Source organism: Lipotes vexillifer, unplaced genomic scaffold, assembly GCF_000442215.2.
Source record: "Lipotes vexillifer unplaced genomic scaffold, Lipotes_vexillifer_v1.1 scaffold903, whole genome shotgun sequence".
Taxonomy (NCBI): domain Eukaryota; kingdom Metazoa; phylum Chordata; class Mammalia; order Artiodactyla; family Lipotidae; genus Lipotes; species Lipotes vexillifer.
Genome location: NW_006791919.1, coordinates 366,416 through 389,666, shown reverse-complemented (window position 1 = coordinate 389,666; position 23,251 = coordinate 366,416). Strand labels below are relative to the sequence as shown.

General features: G+C 35.3%; 1 protein-coding gene across 1 annotated transcript in view; it reads right to left on the bottom strand.

Moving 5' to 3' along the window:
* Positions 1-23,251, bottom strand: part of TMEFF2 (transmembrane protein with EGF like and two follistatin like domains 2) — a 253,932-nt gene that overhangs the window by 229,832 nt on the left and 849 nt on the right. The window contains exons 2-5 of the mRNA XM_007464955.1: positions 23,213-23,251; positions 20,717-20,826; positions 12,852-12,981; positions 7,613-7,639 (exon numbers count right to left, since the gene is read on the bottom strand). The exon at positions 23,213-23,251 is cut by the window's right edge and continues 17 nt beyond it. Coding sequence (XP_007465017.1) covers positions 7,613-7,639; positions 12,852-12,981; positions 20,717-20,826; positions 23,213-23,251 — 306 coding nt within the window. The remainder of the gene's footprint in view (positions 1-7,612; positions 7,640-12,851; positions 12,982-20,716; positions 20,827-23,212) is intronic.

The following is a 23,251-nucleotide window of genomic DNA, read 5'->3' as shown; positions in this document are numbered from 1 at the left end:
TGCACCAGTCCTACTCTATCTGCCCAATCCTACATTCTTCCCTCCCACAGATGCTGATCCTGAGAGCACTACTCAGTGAACTTCGAACGTACAAATCTCAACCTCAGAGTTTACTTCCTGGGAAACACTGCAAGGATCACAGATGAAGAAACCAAAACAGATTGTGTAAGTAACATCCATGGTTACATAGCTAGTAAGTGGTGGAGCCGGGACAAAACCCAGAGTCTACTTCCAAAGCCTGTGTTTTTAACTACCAGTTCCTGCTGCTACTCACACAATCATATTTCTCCAAGAAGTTAAAGTATATGAAATACCAGGGCTTCCCTGGTGGCACAGTGGTTAAGAATCCAGCTGCCAATGCAGGGGACATGGGTTCGAGCCCTGGTCCGGGAAGATCCCACATGCCGTAGAGCAACTAAGCCCGTGCGCCACAATTACTGAGCCTGTGCTCTAGAGCCTGCGAGCCACAACTACTGAGCCCACGTGCCACAACTACTGAAGCCTGCATGCCTAGAGCCTGTGCTCTGCAACAAGAGAAGCCACTTCAATGAGAAGCCCCCGGTCACCGCAACTAGAGAAAGCCTGCATGCAGGAACAAAGACCCAATGCAGCCAAAAATAAAATAAATTAAATAAATAAATTTTCAAAAAAGAAAAAGTTATCAACACAAGAAGAAAAACAATGTGTACCTATGTGAAGTAATGTATGTTAACTAAGCTTTAAAACAAAAATAAAGTATATGAAATACCTTACAGTGAATACTTACCAAAGAAAAGGAATGGGATTAGGGAAGGCAGATGAAGGGGGAAATTAATAGAAGAGAATTGATGACAAACTATTATAGACTGATGAGTATGATTAACTTGGATAACAGACCACCACAAAAACCCACAGGGGTTTGAGTGCTACACTGAATAGAATAGATGGTTTCAGAAATAAAAATGAGAGTGGGAAGGGGGTAAGAAGATGGCATAATGAATCTCATATGATTGTTGATAGGATTTATGATTTATATAAACCACAGACTATGGGATCTGTCTGATATAGATGTTGCAAACAGCTACTGCAAGAGGTAGGGTAATGTTGTAGACTTTAGTCTCCTTCCTTCTTAAAATTCAAGGACTGGCTTAGTTAACATGTACTGTTGTTGGCCTCGTGGGTAAAATGCTATTTTTTTTCTGATTATCATCCACACATCCAAAGATTGCTGTTGTGATTAAATAAGTTAATGTTACGATAGTGCTTTTTATAAACCATAGAGCATTTTACAAACCATTATACCTGAGTTAGGCATCCTTATGGATTTATCTAATTCATGCTCTGACATCAAGCAGAACGATAATAAAATCTTTCCATCTATTTTAAAAGAATCTTTCTAAAAAGTTCAAATCCCCTTAGAAGAGCTCTGCAATGCTTAGCATCCTGATGAAAAGTCTTCCTTGTAAGTATACTGAATCCCTCAAATTGTGAATCCCTCCCATTTCTTCTTTTTTAGATTTCTATGGAAGCAATATGCCTGCCATTGTAGTTTTAAGAATTATTTACTGTTTTGAATCTTAAAACGTTATCCCTTATTTCTTATTTACCTTATAGAACTGCAGTTCCTTTCATATCAACACTACGATTTCAGTCCCCTTCAGGGTGCAGAGCTAGCTATCTCCTCTAAATACTGTGGTTGGATTTGTAGAGTTCTTATTATCTCAGCATCAGTACTTTAGACCATGAACTTAAAAGTCACTAATTTAAAGATCCAAATTTCTAATTAAACCCTTCAGAGAAATTATATTCTTAGAGTAAATAGGAAAAAAGAGCAAAGGTAACAAATTCTTTTAATTTCATTTTTTGGATTCCAAAGTTCTTTGTTTATTATAAGTTTTAGTTTATTATAACCATCTTTACTATAAGCAGATATTATTCTCCTTTACCAATAAAGTAAATGAATCTCTAAGGAGCTTGAGAGTAAAATCAAATAGGCATCCTTCAAGCCAATTAAAAATCTAGAATACAAATTACCTGATTCTTAACCCAAAGCCATGTCTACCACACTGCACACAATGATTACATTTATTTTCCCAGATATGGTTTTTAAAAACCCAAATGGGTGATTCAGATAAAAATGTTTGTGGTATCCATTTCACAATCCCAAGCAATCTTCTCTGGAAATTCAATCAATTATTACCATTCTACTGGGAAAAAAAGTTACTTTTAAGATGGTGGTCATGTGTGAAGACAAAGTACAGCCATGTTGGTAACAAAGGCTATTTCTCCTCCCTTTTCAGTTTCCATCATTCTCACTTTGTTTCCCTCCTTCTTTTATATTTTTCCAATTTCATTTTCCATTATCTTCATTCATCCTACCTTTATATTTTTCCAATTTCATTTTCCATTATCTTCATTCATCCTACCTCTATTTCATTACTACATCACAATATTGTTTCTCTTTGAGGTACAGAGAAAGCAAAATGGATTCTACTCCATGAAAACCTGAGATAAATTTCAGTTGTGGTTCAGGTATCTATAAACTCATCTCCAGGCAGAAGAGCAGCTCTAAGGTGTAGGACAGCAAACGCAAGGATAGTTTCTGCTTCCTCCCCATATGTATTGCCCTGAAAAAATCTCAAACCTTGCATACGTGGTAGAATTTTTTAGTTGAATCAGTATTTCAAATGAAGTTGCTTACAACTGATTCCTGTCAGACTTTGGCTGTAATGTGTACCCAATGGAGAAAATACATGGTGAGGCACATTGTGCTTGCCAGAACTTGACCATGACAGTAAGGTGGAGAAGGTACGGATCGAGGTCAGGAAAGGGAATGGGTATAGCAACATGGAAGAAAACATTACTTAGCCTGATATAAGAATATTTTATGGAATGAATATTCAATTCCTTGTTATTTATAGTATACTTAACAATTTATTTCTACAGGGGATTATTTCTCTTTTGATAATTAGAATCATAATTTTCCCATTGTGTGATAAGAAAAGAATTTACATTGTAAATCTCCTTGAATGTAAAGAACTATGTCATATTCAGCTTTACAGCTCCAGAAACCTTACCACGGTCCTCAGGTTATAGGAGGCTTGTTCAATTTGACTTAATTCCTGAATAGCATCAAATCCACATTAGAAACAATGCACGTTAGAAAATTAGAAAGAATTTTTAAAAAATAATTTTTAAGTTCTCAAACTTGTTACAATACTGTTTTCTAGTTTTTAGCAATCTACCTACCAGAAATAGCCTAGGGCTGACAGTTCGTTGCAATGTAAATATTTCTTGTTCTATCCAAAGTATATATGAAATAAATGTCTTAATTATGTACATCCAAGTAATATTATACAAAGATAATTTGCACAGGACAATTTTGCATTAAATAGAAACATACTATAACCGATTCTGTGTGTTAAAGTCATCATAATAACGATTATCTGGATTACTAAAATAAAAATCAGACTTTATACAAATAATGAATGTAAATTTAATTTGATTTGTTGCTGTACATATCTGACATTAATCTCTTAATTAAAGAGATTAATTATTAAAGAATTCTCTTAAAACTATATAATTGTATAAGTTGTATAAGCAGGCCCAGTGCTTCACTTTACCTCATGAATTAAAAATATACCCACTGTATCTATGCTGTACCTCTTAGAGACATTTTATTTATACAGACATTATCATACAACTTCCCATAAGATGTTACTAAAATTTAATCGTGAATTCTTCCAGACTTCTAGCAGGATAATATATTTATAATTATTTTAATAGCTAAAATATAGTTGTTATTTTACTGGACTTATTTTTTGTTTTTAGGGATCTATCAAAAGTCTAGTTATTCCAGAAATAATTGTTAAGAGTAATGAAAAATATTCATGGCCTTATCTTTATAATATGACTGAAAGACTATGAAAGAAAAGCAGGTGTTAAAAATTATCCCATAATCACCCCCACACCCTTAGATTTTGAAAGGAGGCTCCTTTAATACTTCTTTCTTACTGCAGTGTTTGTTGCTTAAGGAAGTCTGTGGGTGGAGAAGATGTTATTAACCCTCCTACACACACCTGTTTTCTTATTTACAACATTCAATCTCCACATATATAAGTACTTGAAACACCAACCCCTTTCTTTCTACTACTTTCTGAAATTCTTTGGAATTTGGTCCACACATGACCACATATTACCTTCCTATCGGACGCATATATAATTAGTTATAATTTATCCTGAATTGATTTTTCAAGTATGAGGCTATCCAAAAGATTCTTTGATGTAGATGCCTTTCCAACTAAACATTTTTGTTTGAAAACAAAGAATTCCATAAACAGCTGGTCTTATGTTCAAAACTAATAATACAAAAGGATTCTTTGTATTAATGAGTCTTCTTAAACACTAAAAGAAGAGAATACAGCCACTGAAATGGGAAAAGCCAACCTTTAAGATTTGTATGCAAATCATCCACACATTATTGCTCTACAAATTACCTTGATGAATGAATCCACATTTTGCAGACCATGTTGAAGACACGGTAAACATGTTTTACTAAATAAAGTAATAAGCCCTGTGAATTGTTTCATCTGAATAAACAAATCGATGGTTAAACATTTTTAAACCCTCTATAAAATGTATACAAACAAGTTAACGTAAATTTTATGAAACATTTAGATCCCTTTTCTATTGTAGTAAAAATGTTCCTTCAAGTGCAGGAAATGACAGATATGCCCTTGTGCAAATAAGCTAAATTTAAATTATTTTTAAAATAATCAGGTCTAATCTTCAATGCTAATGTAATGTTTATTCGTTTAAGAATATAGGACAATCTAAAAAGTAAAAATTAATGTGTTTTTAAAGTGATTTTGGATTTGGAGGTTTAATGATATCATTTATGATAGTCATACATATAAGTGTTTTCCAAATAAAATTGTTCGCTTCACTATTCAGATCAGTGCACTCCATTTGGGAATTATATTAACTTTTGTTAAAAGAAATTAGAAAAATAACCATTAACCATCCAAAGTGTTTGCAGAATGCCCCAATTATTAACCAAATACACGTTATTGAGAATATATCCTACAGAGACCGGTTAGAACGATCACTAGCTAGAATTGTTGGATTAACCAAACAATCACAGGTAATTCAATCACTTCTGGTTAATTCAAAGGAAACTGATTCTGGCTCCTCTGATATTTTGGTAATAGGAACTCGGTCAGAATACAGAGCAAGTCCATCCTCTGTATAGCAGAGGTAGCAAGTCAAACGTATTTTATGTACAATCCAAAGGATATGTGAAATGGAATTGTGCAGGTCACTCTGTTTTTGGGTTCTAGTTATTAAGCTTTTTGTCATTTTGTATTAGAGTAAAAAAATTACAGAAGATTAAAACCATTAGTATTTCAGAGCAAAGTAACACATAGACTAGAAAAAATTAATTCAGTAAAAACAAAACAAAAACACTGTTGTGTCTGACTGAAAATGAAAAAGGATTATGCAGTTAGGAGTAAATACTCGTTTACCACAACTTCCAGAACAACAACTCTTTAAAAAGAATACAACTCAGAATTAAATCAGTTATATGCTTTTTTTTCTTCTCAGAGCAAGGGTTATATGCTTTTTTTTCTTCTCAAAGCAATTATCTCTTAAGAAGTTGCTTTGTTTTTTTTGTTTTTCTCCAAGTTACTATAAAATACCTATAATTGAAAGGAAGAGTAAAAATAAAAAAGGAGAAAAAAATAAATGAAAGTAGTTTATGACTAATATATGAAATTTAAGTTATAAATGTCATATTCATGAAATTAAAATGATTTCCTAAAAAATCACCTTATTCAGATCACAAGATAAAATAATGAACCTAAGATTTCAATATAAAATGCAACAAGGAAGAGTGAGGTTGACTTCACTGTCAATTGCCTGTGCTAATTACAGTGAACAAAAAACTGGAAACTAGGGTCTGAAAATCCACTACACCTTATTATTAAGAAAATGAAGAAATGATGTATGATATGAGAAGACTCAGTTAGAAAAACGTATACCATGATGCTTTAACAAAAGGAGCAACGAAGACACTCTGTTTTGTTTTTAAAGATGCTAAAAAATTAATGAGACATTGTGTGAACAGTGGAACAGTTGAAACAACACAGTACCTGCCAAATTAAGTAGTCTTCACATAAAACTAAATAGCTGGGAAATATATAGAATTTTGCATAGAACTGCTTCCTTCCAAAATCAACATTTAAAAAAATTGATTAATTTCTTAATATTCCAATAGTGAAATATCTACTCAAGGAACTATCTTTTTCCCTTTCTTTTTCTCTTTAAAATTTAATTTTCCTAGAGCTCTTCTTTTTAAAACTTCTAGGGAAGTTTTTTTGGGAATACTATATTAATCAGCTAGTAAAAAAAATTTATTAGAAATAGTAAAAGACTGTCTTAACATTAAATGACGGCCTAATGTCATATGCCTAATGACACGGAAATAAATTCATACTCTCATGGTACTAAATCTTGACTCCTATTCAGTTTTAATCTTTATGAAAAAAAATTGTGCTCCAATATGCTGCTCTAATTTTATTCTCTGGGTGTTGCTTATTTGAACTAGTTAAGCCTTTCATTCATTACATAGGGCAACTTAATAAATTTTTTAAGTGTTGCCCAAACCAGATAAGGTGAGCAGTAGAGATCTGACTTTCCTGACTCCAAGGCCTTCTTTTCCTCATCCTTTATCAAATTCTTCATTTAAAAACTAAAATTTACTTGAAACATACATTTAATCATTTTATACAAGGCCTTGAGAGAATGTTTATGTTCTATTTTATATAACATATTTTATAGAACATAATAATGAAAATGTCTATTTTCATTATTATTGTTGAAATTATATTTAGTTGTTTCTATTTTTTCTTGTGTATAAAGGTAGAATCTTGTTTGGATTTCATTTGGAAAAGCAGTTTGGGAAATTTACAATGAAAGTTCAATCCATAAATAAAATCTTATTTGACAGTAAGCATGTCAGATCAAATTTTGAAAGTTTCTGCCTGTCTCTTATCTTACATACTTCTTTAAATGCACAACTAAATCATTAAAACATATACCTTGTTTTAGTAAAAATAACTATAGATTAATTTAATCAAAGAAGTAAAGACACTATCTTGTTTTCACTGGTTTAAAGTTTATCTTTTTTACTTTTATGAACTAAAGCTCCTTCAGTTTCAAACTATTAATTTGATAATTATGTTCTTATATACATGACAGTTATGTATGTGTTAATATCAGCACCTTGTAATTATGTATTTTAAAAATCCAATATTTAAATTATTTTCTCATGAGTTTTCTGCCCTGCCAAATATGCTTGGAGGCTTCTGTTAGGAAGTTTGACATGCAGATTTATCTCAAAGTTAACTCAAACACAAACATATAAATGAATGTGATATATTCATAAATATATCAAATAATTTACATGGTGTATACATTTACTTAGTATGGAGAATGATTTTTTTTGTCTTCCCTTTCCTAGAATGCAAAATGTGAATTCATCTCAGATATTTGTAATGGCAAACACATAAGTAAATATCCATGAATAATATCCACATGTAAGTCTTCAAATATATAAAAAGGCAACTCTTACCTCCATCTCCAGATCCTGATCCTGCATCTGGGGGGAAAAAAGGAAATAATTTGTTTTTGCTTGAAAAACATCTTCAAAAAATGTGTATGACTTTATTAAAAATAATTCATGTTTATTTTCTCCATTAATATGGTACTATAATTTTAAAAATTACTAATATTTAATTTGAAAAACATATTCACATCAATCTAATTTCTATACTATAACTTAAAAAATAAATTCCTTATTATTTTCATTCTTAAACTTCATGAACAAAGTATTATCTAGCTTTGGAATAATTCCTAAACTTGACTGTGTTAAAACTTCTCATTTTTATTTTAATCAAGATGAATTTGGTGCCTTTAACACAAAAAATTAAAAATGAGATACTTATAGCAATCAGTGAGACTTAGAAATTAAACAGTCTAAGACTTGTGGCAAATAAACACATAATTAAGGCTTATATTCTTGTACATTGCATTACAAAGGGAAAAACAGTTTAAAAATGAATATCTTTTTATATAAGAGCTAATATGTTTTCCAAATACCACAATTGTGGATGAGTCTATCTGCACCCAAAAGCATCTTTCAGTTTTGAAGTCGGTGGAAGAGTGAGCTTAACTTTTGCCTTTGTGATTAAAAGTGGCTATACCCTAGGTAATGCTGGCAGAAAAGACAATAACCTCCCTCTGCCTTTCTCTTTGTCCATGTCTCTCCCCTCCCTCCCACATAATTACAACTCCTGAAAGTTGTCAATTTCTGAGAACTCATTTCCCAGAAACACTCAATTTCCTAGTTTAGAGTCAAGACCATGGAGTTTCCATTTGCTTCCACCTGTTAAGTGGAGACATCATCTGCCTTTGTCTCCCCACTTCCTTCCATTCTAAATACATTTGGCTATGTATTTTTAATGTTAATACTGGGAAATAAGACTAATACTAGTATTCTTTGTCTGATATGTCCTCAGTTTACATTGAAATCTCAACCAGCGTTCAAGACCTACATCAAATGTCATTTCTACGAATTAGTGTTTGCTGTTTTAGACCAATTAAAATAAACTACTACTTCTACTTGTTTGCCTCCCTGACACTTTATTGAGAGGCACTCATAGAAAGAGGCAGGATGTATGAAAATCTACAGAAGGCTGACAAAGAGGAGAATGGATGCCTCCCCAGTAGTTTTCTTTGTCATTATGTTAGACATTAGCACTGTCATGAAGGAGCAGTAGTTTGAATTGTCAGCCTTGGTGGAGACCCAGACTAACTTAATTCACAAGGTTTAACCCTTTATTAAATCAGAACATCAAGTCATTAACTGCTTACATGACTAAGAAGCAAGTCACTGGGCCAGGCTATCCTTCCCTTAAAGGCAAGCTAATTGGTAAAACAATTTATAATAAAAACACTTCTTAGTAAATGTAGACTCAAATAAGGATTCTAATCATATGATTTGATTGTTTTAAGGTAACAGATAAAGAAAGGCTGATACATTCATCTCTATAATAGGAAAATAGTCCTGTCAACTGAACTGAGTCCTAAGTCACAGCACAATCACTTTGGACAGGACAGTGCTTGAATGGTCAATATTTGTCAAGTCTCCTTTTTGTATCTTTTTACAGCTAGAATTTTAACTGACTTTATTTGAATTAATTTGAAAGCTTAACTCAGTATTACTTATAAGATCATCAGAGGCTAATAACAGGTTGTACTATTACAGCATTAATACATTCTACCTGTGTTTTAGTTGAATGTGTATAATTTCTTATTCCTTTCCCACTAAGTGTAAATGTCTTTAAATCAAGAACCATGTCTTGTTTAGCTCTCTATACTTCCACACACATAAGAGAAAATGCATAAAAGCTTATGTCTTCCAAGCTCCAAACACACTCATTGGATGACATAAGGAACATTATTCAACCTTCCTAAGCTTATTGGTCCTCTAGTCAATGGGTATAGTAATGTCTATCTCATTGGACTATTTTGAGGATAACTGCACAACAGCACATTTTAAATGCTTATCACTATGTCTAGAACATAATAATTAAAATTTTGAGTGAACATCTTGCCTATTCATCTATACATTTTCTGCTAAGTACATATGGCTGGAGAAAATCAAGAAAAATGGCAGTAGTATTTTGGCTTGTATTCCCCATGTATGTTTCTTAAAATTCAAGGACCATGATCCTTAAGACAATTTGTGTTTGATTTGACCCAAATTAAGTAGCTAGTGAAGAAAGGAGAAATAGGCTGAAAAAAATGGTCACTTAAGTCCATGGCATCATTATAAAATAGTGATGGGGGGCTTCCCTGGTGGCGCAGTGGTTGAGAGTCCGCCTGCCGATGCACGGGACACGGGTTCATGCCCCGGTCCGGGAAGGTCCCACATGCCGTGGAGCGGCTGGGCCCGTGAGCCATGGCCACTGAGCCTGCGCGTCTGGAGCCTGTGCTCCGCAATGGGAGAGGCTACAACAGTGAGAAGCCCGCGTACCGCAAAAAAAATAATAAATAAATAAAATAAAATAGTGATGGGACGCTTTAATGGTTTCTTCACTATAAAATGAATCATCTTTGCAAACCAGAGACAAGTAGCCTACTAAAGCCTTATTAGTGAGACAGAAACACCTAAGAAAAGAAGTCATGCTGTTGCACCTGAATCTGGGCTCCTAGTCAATACATTTTTTATAAGGCAAAACAGTGAAATTGACAGTGAGGCTATTGAGCAGACTGCCCAATAGGAAACCATTTTCCAGACAAAAAATGATTTGTAAGTTCAATGAAATGTAATAAATATAAAGTTTTATCTTTTACTGCCTTTTATTCCTAGAGATCACTACTTGTCACCTCCATTCAGTGTCAAATAGCATTAAAAAAATAAAAAATGAGGGCTTCCCTGGTGGCTCAGTGGTTGAGAGTCTGCCAGCTGGTGAAGGGGACACGGGTTCGTGACCCGGTCCGGGAAGATCCCACATGCCGCGGAGTGGCTGGGCCCGTGAACCATGGCCTCTGAGCCTGCATGGCTGGAGCCTGTGCTCCGCAACGGGAGAGGCCACAACAGTGAGAGGCCCGCGTACCGCAAAAAAAAAAAAAAAAAGGAAAATCTATGAAGAAAAGAATGAGAATCTCTTTTAGAACAAAAGTCAGATCTCCAATTTATTTACAGTCAGACCTGGTTAATCAAAATTACTTTGGTCCCGCCATCATTATTCAGATTAAAAATCTTTTAGATTTACAAGTCAATGGAAGATGCATTCAGCAAGACCAACTTACTAATTAAATCCTGCAGAAATCTAAGTCTGTGAATAAGCTAGGGATGGATTACTCAGTTGTGATTAAATTTTCTACTTAGTCAAGTGTTTATTTTCATAGTACAACCAACACATTAGGGACTAGAATGGAAAGACTGAATGAATCAGAAGAATGTGACTGCATGTGCTGACAAGAACTTAGAGGTTGGAAAGTAAGAAAGGGAGATTTTGCTACCATTGTTAGCCAACCTATAACTTCATGACTGCTTATTGTGACTACTGCCCACTGATCCTCATTGGCTATTGTCAGAGACACACAGATATCCTATGTGATCTTGAATAAGCAAATCCATTCCTCAGTACTCTCTAGTATTTGCCTACATCACTCCTGGTCTAATAACTCTCACATGTTGCTCTTACTTCCATGCATTACTTCTCACTCATAGATTGAATGGCAATGATCTGTTAGTTCTAGCAAATAAGCAAGTGATGCACCAGTCCAACTTGCCTCCCAATCACCATTGCAGGAAGGACATCCACATTGTGAGGCAAAGAATCAAATAGGAGAAAGGATTACTTAAAAACCAAAACCAAAACGAAAAAGCCTACATCATTGCTCATGAGGAATGATACCTTTCTCTTCTGCTAATTCTTAGAAACTTCAGTAGTCACCAGTACAACCTGGAACATTGTCAACTGCTAACAATCAACAGGCCTAAGATAATCTTTTAAAGCAGCAGTCTCCAACCTTTTCGGCACCAGGAACTGGTTTTGTGGAAGACAATTTTTCCACGGATGGGGGTGGGGGGGATGTTCAGGCGGTAATGCAAGCGATGGGGAGCAACGGGGAGCGGCAGATGAAGCTTCGCTGGCTCACACTGGTCTGTGGCCCAGGGGCTGGGGACCCCTGTTTTAAAGAATATGAGACTTTCTTTCCCTTGCTCACTTACCACCCTGCCCCAGCCATCATACACATAATTTTAAATATAATTCCCTAGAATAGAAATACCTGTTATCTGAGAGAGACTTTCAATATAATAGACCTTTCTTGACACTATTCTACATTTCCATTTTTGAAGAAAGTCCTTATATCATTATTATTTTTCTTGAATATGCTTATACCATCCAATTCCTCAGAAATTATGACTTTCCAGGAAGATGTTTATTTGCCATTAAGAACAACTATCAAGGGACACTAAAGTTTCTTTAATATATGTGATTTTAGTGTTTCAAGCCTAACCTGAAAACTCAGCTTCATTTTACAGCATGGCTTTATCAAGTTGGGCTGTATTCCTCTTTTTTTTTCCTTCCTGTAATGCTATTCAGCTCTAATAACGATTGTACTCTAAAGGAAAACCTGAAAAACCAAAGAGCCTATGAAGTCACCCTTCTTCCTTACTTTCTTTAGAGAATTCTTGGTACAATATAACTAAAAAGCTTTGTGGGAGCCCAGGCTGACTGTGTCAGAAAGGACAGATGTCATTAGAAGTCATGTCTATCACCAATACATTCTTCAATATAATCAGCTCACTGTTAAGAGGAGTATTTTGTAGGGCTGCTAAGGTTAGACACATCTTAACTTCCAAACCCAAATCTGCAAACTGCCTTCCACCAGATGATCCTATTGTTACAAACAAACAATCAAACAAACAAACAAATTTTATTCATGCACAGGTAAGTTTCTTATGCTTGGAAGCTGAGCAGTCAATCTAGATTTCTAATTATGTTATTCAACTGTCTGTACTTCATTAAATAACATACATATTAAAATCGACCAATGTCCTTATGGTACATTTATCTTTCTTCCAGAAGTGACTTGAAATGTAAAAAGACATAGAATAAGAATAATGCATACTTTGTACGAAAGAATAAGAGGCTTGTCTAGCTAATAATATATAGTCTGGATTATTTATTTGGATAACAATAAACAGGACATAATGTGAAAAGCAAGACATGGTTTTTGGATTCAGAATCCATTCCTAAGGTTTTCGGGAGTCTTCAGGATCACATACATACCTGTGGCACATGATCCTTCAGACACCACCAGTATCTCACTCTGCTGTTTGCACGCAGCCTGCCGCAGGTAACACTCATTCTGGTAGCTCTCCCCATTGGAGCCACACACAGGCACATAGTCACTGTTGCACTGGGGAGCACACAGATGTAAGCCTATGGTTAGTACTGGTCTGCATGCCTCTGACATCTTGAACAGAAATCATCATTTACAAAAGAAAGCACTTTTCTTCATTTTCAGTGATCCCCCTTGTATCCAGCAAGTCTTTGACCTTGTAAGGACACCATTCAAAGATACACAAAAGCAATGTCAAGTCATCTGATTCAGATGGGGGAAAAAGAGATTCTAAACTGATCGGGCAATTCCAACAAAGTGATAGGACAAGCAATAATAAAAAGATATAACAACAAATGCATCAATATTATTTAATTTTTTTCTAATATGTGGCCCATATGGTTTGGTGGAAAAAAATCAGAACATGTCACAGTATTCAAGCTATTCAAAAATAGTGTCTATCTGTGTTTGGAGCAGAAGTATATAGCTGAAATGCCAAAGAATTCAGTTACTCCTTAGTATGTTTTTCCTCTGTTGAATTTGAATCTTTACAAATTTCTAAATATTTGGATAAGACATTTGAATTATTAATTAATTTTTCTTATATTTTTAGACCATTAGATATTGATGTAGATACAGTGTAGAAAGAAACAACAGACCATGGAATACAGAAAAAAAAATCAAGAACTACTGAACCATATGTAAACTTGATTGACTATTCAAAAGTATGACTTAACCTATATTTCATAAAACAAAAAGTTCATTTTTAAACAACCTCATTACAAAAATGTACACATTTTACAATGAAAATTAGGCAACCTACAGGGTGTACTCATGATAATGTGATCACACTCTAAGGCATTAGAGATACTTGGCTGTGTCCTATACCTGCTAATTACGCCACTGATGTGATCATCTACTGATGTGCTACATTGTTTAATTATAACAAATGTAATGATCAAGACGATTATTTATAAATACTCACCCATGCCAGAAACTAAGTAAAACAAATCATACATATACATGTATGTGAAAACACTTTTCTGTTTTCTACTTCTTATTAAAATATTTGGATTTTTGATGTGCTAATTCATAACACATATAAAATAAACCAATAATTTAGAGAGATGGCTAGGGTTTTAATATATATGATAATAAACCTAAAACTCTATCAAAAGTTAAATTCAACTCAAGGATTTATGCAAAAAAGCAAATTCTCAATATGGTTATAATCTGATGATAAAAACCTGAGATTCATTTTCTTACTCTATTTTCTTAGAATATCTGTACTTCCTTACCAATCAACCGTTTAGCTCTTGTTTGTTGCCTTTTTGTAATAGCTTAACCATCCTAACCATTTTTTAAATGGTATAACACAATGTTCTCTGAAATGACAGTTTTTTGAATCTGACTTTACAGCTATTATTGAAAAACTTAAATATAATTTTTAACTAATAGTTATGTACTATTCTCCTAATAGGAAATTCAAATGGTATGACACTCATAATCACCATAATTGCTAACAAGATAATTTAGATACTAAATCAAATCTATTTAGAAATTATTTAAATATGATTAAAATGATTGAAATATTTTAAATATGCCATATTTTTAAAGTCTTTATTTCTACAATTTCTAATCTAGACATTCTGGAAGGTTCTGTATAATAATTCCTTTCCACAGTTACACTATATGGCTAACAGACTCAGTCTATCTACATTATTATATTTTAAAAACACTATTTTGATAGGAACTTTTCGCTCATGAGGATCTTTAATTCAGTAGGCAATTCATTTCTGACCAGGTGATACCTGTGTAAGGGCTGTCTTTCACAAGCTTTCCAAATATAAATATATACCTGAAAACTGACCTACCATAAAACTGAACACCTTTATCACTACTGAAAAAAAAAAAAAGGCAATAAGAAAATGTCAGTAAAGAGTTGAGTTTTCCAATAAGCAATACTGAAGAGACACCAAATAAATGGAGGTGGTGCTCATGTCAGAACCATGGCCAGGGAGGCAGGTGGATGGACAGGTGCTTGATAAATGGGCTGTGTTCAGTATCAGGGACAGGAGAATGTAGGGAGGATTTATGAGGACCCACTATCACTACAATGGTATCTGAGGACATGGAAGAGGGACAAGAAAGAAGTGACCAGCTGGTAACATATTATAGTCAGTAGACTTGCTGACCTTTTCAGTAGGCAGATGAGAGTCATAATTAGTGTGAACGGCTGGGCTAGTTAGCTTCTCATGCTTGGTTCCTAGCTTCTTGTCCCAGGTTACCTTTAAATCTCCATCTCCAGCCCTGGTTACAATACTTTGTGTGTAGATTACTTGGGCCCATGTTTTCTTCTCTCTAATACCTAGAATTTCTCTATTTATCCTTCTCATCTACTTCTGTAGATTATTCAGATGTAGTCAGAAGATGAGGAGTGAGGGGTGGGAAGTATTTATTATCTCTGTCAAGTGCTAGTACACAATGCTGATATGCATCTTAAAATATCGAATAAACTGATAAAGTGCTCATATGCCACTTCTGAAGGATGTAGTAAGCCAAATGTGAACAGTGCTAAAAACAGAGCTGCCAAGTTCTATGCACAAGCCAAAAGGAAGATTTGTATGGAGTTGAAAAGAGCTTAACTGTAGATAATCAGCACGATGTTTTTGGCCCTTACTACCATGACTTGCACTCATTAAAATGAATAACACATGGAGGAAGCACACTCTAAATCATTAAGGCTCAGGAGTGGAAGTCTGGTCCCAGGTTCTCCCATTTCTCTCACTGCCTTAGTGTAGGACCTTGTGTATATCACTCAAAAATGAAATATTTAACAAGTTCATAGCTTAGTTCCCCCATTCGAAATGGTTAACTGGGGCATTTGGGAGGATTAAGAGTCATGTTTCAAAATGCTTTGGAATACTCATTTATAAAAAGAAATGTAAATTATGTGCCTTTCATGATATATATTTTAACTAGCAGAGTTACCATCTAACATCGACACTGAAGCATGCGTGTCTAAAATTAGAAAAATAAAGGAACACAGGCTAACCCTAAGTACAAAAAAATAAGCTAACTACTACATTAAAATATGCCAAATTATTGGAAATAATTTTCAGTGGTAATTATGAATACTGCTCAGTTTCAGAGGAAGGGACAGATTCAGATGTTAGGTGACTTGCTAAAGGCCACATAGTTGGCTGGTAGAGAAAAAACAAGACTCAGGGCCAGATGGTTAAGCTCATAAATGTATGTGTTGTCCAAACTTCCTCTCAGGGGAAAAGTGATTCTGCTTCCTTCAGAGGTTTTAAATATCTTAAGTTTATTTTCCAAATATGTGTTTTTTCAGTGAATGATTTTGTTCCAAAATGTCCACATTGCTTAAGAAAGCAGCAACATGTCACACCCGTGGATTCAATGAATATATGGAATTTGTTTTGCTACAAATGAACAAAAAATTTATGTGAGAAATTTTTCATATGATCTATTGCTTGTTTGGTTAATAAGAATTTCTTTTAACTGAGATTTCAGCAACTAGAAGCTATGTATAACTTACATTTTATATATTGTCGGCACCTTCCATAGAGTCTGGCATATAGAAGGCGCTCCACAGATGTTAAGTGAATTCTGTTATATTCCCAGTTGTCAAAGGCTTAGGAATAATGGCTTAGGATATGGCATGTTTCTCTTCCAAAAAAGAAAGCGATAAAAAACCCACATATGTCCCAATCCTTTGATCATTCCATAGGTAACTTTTACTTCTCTGTGACTACAATTTTTCATATGGAAATTTTTTTATGATTTTAAGTGAGTGGGCAGGCCTGTGACTATGGTGAAAGTGACTCTGTGTGACTTCTGAGGCTAGGTCGTTAAAGGATACAGCCTCTACCTGGCTCTTTCTCACTCTCTGGACGCTTGCCATTGAAACCCAGCCACTGTGCTATGAGGAAGCCCCAACTAGTCCAAATGGAGAGATCCACATGGTGAAGGACCAAGGTCCCCAGCTGACAGTCCAGTATATGAGTGAGAGTCCTGAGAAGAGTACAGAAACAAGTCTTTGAGTTCCCTCCCCGGCTCAGCTAATGCCAAGGGGAGCAGAGATGAGCTGCTTCCATTAAGCCCTGTCCAACTGCAGATTCATGAGCAAAATAAATGTTCATTGTTTTGAGCCACTAAGTTCTGGGCAATTTGTTATACAGTCCTAGTTACTGGAACAATTGCAGATCTAAAGCGTGGCTTATTAAATGAAAACATTTCACATTTGAATTAAATGATACCTAAAAAACATAAGGCTTCATCATATTTTTAAATTATAAAGTGATCATTGATCATTACATACTAATTGATATGACCAGTGCTATCTATTAATAGCTGCATATGTATCTTCTTTTCTTCCCCCTTCCTTCTTTTATCCATCCAGCCATCCATTCATTGATCCACCGTCTCTAAATTTTCAAACCACAACTGATTTACCAGAATGACCAGGATATCATCTGGTATATAGAGAGGAAGGTAGTATGCATGAGGTTGCAGGCCATTTCTGGAACACATATCATCCAAGAATTAGTTGTATTACTTTTTTCTTTTTCTTTTTTTATTTTTTTTTTGCGGTATGCGGGCCTCTCACTGTTGTGGCCTCTCCCGTTGCGGAGCACAGGCTCCGGACGCGCAGGCTCAGCGGCCATAGCTCACGGACCCAGCCGCTCCGCGGCATGTGGGATCTTCCCGGACCGGGGCACGAACCCGTGTCCCCTGCATCGGCAGGCGGACTCTCAACCACTGCACCACCAGGGAAGCCCAGTTGTACTACTTTTGATATCAAGAGTTGTCTACAATAAACTGGTACTTTTGTTGCTGTTATAATGTTTTTATTTGCATGCATAATGTCCTAGAAAAAATTAGATTGGTGTCAAAGGACCTAGGTTCTGGCTTTAGGATCACCACTTAATGGTAAGTTATTTATATTTATGGGTCTTAATTTCCTTATCTGTAAAAGGAGGAGAAAATAATTATCTCACTCAATTGTGAGAAATAAATGAGATAACATGTTTGAAGGGTAGAATATGCTTATCATAAATCATCTAAGAGAAGTGAAGATAAATATTTGTTCACCTTAGTGCTCCAATTGTAATCCAAACTGAAAAACTCATATACCCACTTCTCTTTGAAATATATCTCTCAGCCAGAAAGACCACATTTGGCACCCATTTTGAATAGAAGAATTTGGACTTGTTTCTGAAAGCGGGAGAAACAGAGTAGATGACCTAAGCTAGTTTAGAACAGTATATAGAAAAATATATTTTTCAGGACATCTGCCTTTTCATCAGACTGGGAAACAAAAAATTCTCAAATTCATTTGAAAGTATTGAAAAGTAATGAGTCAAGATACTCTTAGCTTAAAATACCTATTATTCTTTCACAGCTTGTGATCTTGAACTTAATTTTGCCACTCTCTGTTCCTGGTATGTACAGAGTCTAAATTTTCCACTAGGGAAATGTTTATTTTCTCCTGACAACTTTGCAACACACAAACTAATAGCAGCAGTAACCTAGTAGTAAATTTAAAATGCTACAGGCATTAGGAAAAGGAAATTTACATTTTAGTTTCTTATTCAAACTTGCATTCACTCCCCCTGCCCCCCGCAATCTATACCACTCAACGATTTAAATTAATGACAAATGTAACTGGCTGACCGAATGCGTGAAAAACATAAATATCTTTGTTGATAAAAGTTATACCAAAACCCTCTGTGCAACCTGAAAACTGAACACAATTTCTTTAATAAGAAAATTATAAATTTTCTTTTAGTAGCATGCATCCATTTAGAATTTTGTGAACTCCTCATTTATTTTCTCTTGGCGAATCTTGTTATAATTATGGCTTTCCATTTGAGGAACATTCTTCTTGGTTCACTTTATACTGTATATGAGTTCACTTCTTATGTCTACCCTTGGTTACAAAAATAAGAAAAATTTCTGGGAATTACAAACTGAAAAGGGAAAAATCCACAAAATCCTGTGGGCCTTTAATGATTTATCCAACTATATTTTCCCCTTAGTTAATGTTTGTATGAAGTATGACTTGCAGAGTTCTTATGCTCCATCTCTCTCAAGTAGTTCACTGAAAGAACATAATTACGTTGTTCAGTATGGCTAGAGACCTTAGAAATTGGTGTTGCATGAATATTAAATATACATTAATATTTCCAACACTATCGTATGGTCTAATGACTGTAACCTGGGCACAGCAATACTTACCCACCAGGTGGTGGTGCACTTTACAAATATCAGCTGTTTATTACTTTTCTTAGGAAGAAAAAAAATGTCCAAGAAGTTTCTAGCTTATCTATAAGCCATTCAAAACCATATTTCAATGTGAACTCCCTTCTTTCTCTCACTGGGAGGTTGAACTTAACCTAAAATATTTAAATTTCATCAGCAATTCTAAATATTACATACAGTTGGTCCTCCAAATCTGGGGGTTCCAAATCCGCAGATTCAACCAACTTCAGATAGAAAATATTCGAGAAAAAAAAATTCCAGAGAATTCCAAAAAGCAAAACTTGAATTTGCCACTTACATAGCATTTACATTGTATTTACAATGTTTACATTGCATATACATTGTATTATAAGTAATCTAGAGATGACAAAGTATACAGGAGGATATGCATAGGTTATATATAAATTCTACATAATTTTATATAAGGGACTTGAGCATCCTTGGATTTTGGTATTTGTGGTGGTCCTGAAACCAATCCCCGTGGATACTGAGAGACAATTGTACTATAACAAATTTTAGACCTGAATTTGAGTTCTAATATTTTATTTGTTTTATAGCCTTTTAAATTTTTTTTAAAGATTTGCTTACAATCTTGGAAAAATTTCCCCTTATCCCCCGTATATACTTTCATTAATGGGAATATTTTCTAGTTGAACCGTTTGTTAGATTTGATGTGTATTTTAAAAAGTAATTCAACAACACTCAAAGGTGAACGTAAGATATCAGTACAGCATCTCTAATACTTGAATTATAAAAACATATTGAGAGAAAAAAAGGCTTATACTTCACATGGTAGAAAGCATTTGTTAGATGATGACTATAATAATGACACTGAGTTCTATCTTTAATAAATACTAATAACCACAACTGCAATCGCTCTCTCTCTTAATTTTTATTTAGTTTTTTAACATGAGACATAAAGAACATCTTCCTCATGTTTATGAAATACCTTTTGTCTATTTGCACTCTTTTGGATTCCTGGGAGATTCAGTTGTAACTGAATGTGGTATCCATGAAAAGTTGACAAATATTAATAAGTGCTGTGATTTCCAAACTAGCATAGTAGTTTTAAAGTCACATTGATAAAGGAGTTCATTTAAAAACTTAACCAGATTGCCAGGATAATAAAACCCAAGACCATTAAAACAGAGAAATATGACCGAAAGAAGAGAGTCCCAATCAAAAAAACAAAAGTATAAATCCACACTTCTAATCCAGCAATGATTTTGACTATTATCCCCAGTAGTTGACTTACAGCATGCATGTTAGAAAGGGCACAGAAACATAATTATCCTTTGACACGCCAAAAGAACAACCTCCAGTGGCATTTATAACTGTGGCACATACATTTCTCCAAAAAGCTGCGCCTTTTTGACATCAGTTGGCTCTCTTGCCAGTACTTTTGTTTGGTGCCAGCTTTCCTCTTAGCTTGCATAGCTATAAATTGCCAAGTGATGGGCTGTAAAAGAAGATCTCTGCTTTGTCGTCTCATTAATGAATTAGAAGATGCAAATACCAGACTTCTTACCTTGAACTGACAGACGCATGTCACAGTGTCTCCAATTCTTAAACATTCCCCATCAAATTTACAGGTGTTGGTGTCACAGAGGAAGAGATCATTTTCTCTGTCATCATAACCTCAAATTTAAAGAGAACACGCCAGTCATTAAATGTTATAGACTTGAACAAAAAAAGAAATACCTTGAAGCTTTAAAAGAACTGCCCTAAATTTTAATTCCAACAACCACAGCTATACTGCAAGGTCATTCTTTACTGACAACCTAAAAAAATTCTAGTTAAGTGATTAATGTTAGTTTCTTTTTTTCACTATTCTTTTCTAGTCAATTGTCTTTTAATATGCTTTTTTGATAATGCTCTTTTATTTTAGCTTGGGTTAATACTGGCAGTGGTGGATGAATATTTAACACTTGCTTCTTAGCTTTCTTATTACTTTCTCATTAAGTAGACTATAGTTTATGGCCCCCAAACTTCACATTTTAGAAAAGAGCTGGTGATGGTCTCAGAATGCCTTTTATCATTTCTTCATCTTTAATCATTCTTTTTCTTTAAGGTCTGCAACAACCCCTTATTTGGAATTTTTCCAGACAAAGAGGAAACAAAGCCCCAATAATAAAGATAAACAGGCACAGTGTTTTCTCTGATGGTCTGTCTGGCTCAAATGAAGATTGATCACCTCCAAGTTAACAGGGGTAAAGGGGGGTGCCAGGTTCTTGACAATCTGCCTGGAAAACCAGTTTATTTTCTTTAGTTTCTGCAGATCCTTATAAGATATCTGGTAATAATGAATTTCTTGATTGTCAACCCCAATTTCATATTTAAGTTAGTTCCTAAAACAGTACCATAGTTAGGGATGAAGCAAACTAGTCATGTTGGGCTACAAAGCTATCAACATTCCAAACAATTGATTTTGCAGGTTACTTAATATTCCTATGATAAAGCACCTAAAAAAGTGATTAGGTACCTGCAAAGTGGAACTTAGTCTATCCAAAATAACATATATGCATGCATGAGCCACGAATAAGTTAAAGAAAACATGCTGAGTTTTATAAAAATGCCAAATTTAGAAATTGCCAAACACAGAACAAGGGCAATATATTGACCCAAATCTAACAGGGTTGCAAATCTCAACTTGTCTTTAAAAAGCGCAAACTACAATGATGTATAATAATTTTCCTTGTGGAATCTACATCAATAACTACCCAGGACGACATATTCTTTTATCCTATAAGTTACAGTTGGTCATTCCCTCTTCTCCAAAGTTACATACACTTCAGCTCACACACATCCCCGAAAGCCACTTTATTCAGAGCTAGATTCAACTTCCGTGGAATTATATATACAGAAGATGAAAAATTACATACACACTTGCTAAAACTAGAACAGACCAGACCTTGGGGACAATACCCAGGCATGTTAATGCAGTTTAAAATGCCAGTGAAATCACACCACAATCCCGCCGGTAGACTATGGGCTGTCATACTGAAATGCGAAGCTACTCGGACAGTGCAGCAACTCCCATCCTCGGGCCCTATTTAATTAGGAGGCTTCAGCACAGCAAAGCTTGCCAAGCTCTCGCGTTCAGACTCGGAAGGGACCCGAGCAAGCAAGAAGAGCGCCTGACGCACTCCAAGGAAGCCTGCCCAAAAATGGAGGAGTCAGCGCCCAGTGGGGTCAGTTTTGCCCTCCGTCCGCCTACGCGTGAGCCTGCCCGGCCTTGGTCATGCACAGTCCGGCCTGGTAGACGGGCGAATGGTTCTCACCTCAACTTCCTTCGACCATCTAGGAGCTTGGGGAGGGAGGCAAGAGAGAGGCAATTCGGGGCTGCAAAAACAACGTCTTTTGCAGCCAGCTAGAGAAGGAGGATGTGTATGCATGTTTGTGTGTGTGTGTGTGTGTGGAGAGAGACAGAGAGAGACACACACAGAGACAGAGAGAGAGAGAGGCAGAGAGAGAGAGTAACTGAATCTCTTGAAACACAAGCTCCTTTAGAATTTCTGTGACCTGGTCTTGAATGCCAGACAAGTGCACCCTTATGGCACTTTTGCCAGTAATCAGTGTTTCCCCTGCAGTCACCATTTGATTTATTGCTTTCTCGCTCGTTCTTTCTCATAAACTTATTTCTCTCTCTTTTTTGCTAGACTTTTTTCTTTAGTGACAGAAAAGGTTCTGTTTTAATGTTTCCCCAAGGATTGGTGCTCTTTTCAGTGAATCCACAAACCCATCCCGTTTAACATTTCTTAAGATCTCCGCAGCTCCAGTTTAAGTGCGAGGATGCAAAGGTTCCTACACCTGCACTTTCTGTCCTCCCTAGTACCCCCGCCCCCTTCCTTAGCGGCCTGGAACAGTTCTCTGTGCTCCTCTGGGTGGAGGTCGGTGGTCTCAAGGGTTTGGAGCGGTTGGAGTCGAGGGGCTGGGGAGACGCAGCTGGGGAGGTTGGTCTGTACTGGAAACGCGCGTTTCCTCTGAGGGGTTAAAGGTTCGGGGGCTGGGGTTCTGGACTTACCAGAGCAGTTCCAGCCGGTGGGCGTTTGGCAGTCACTTA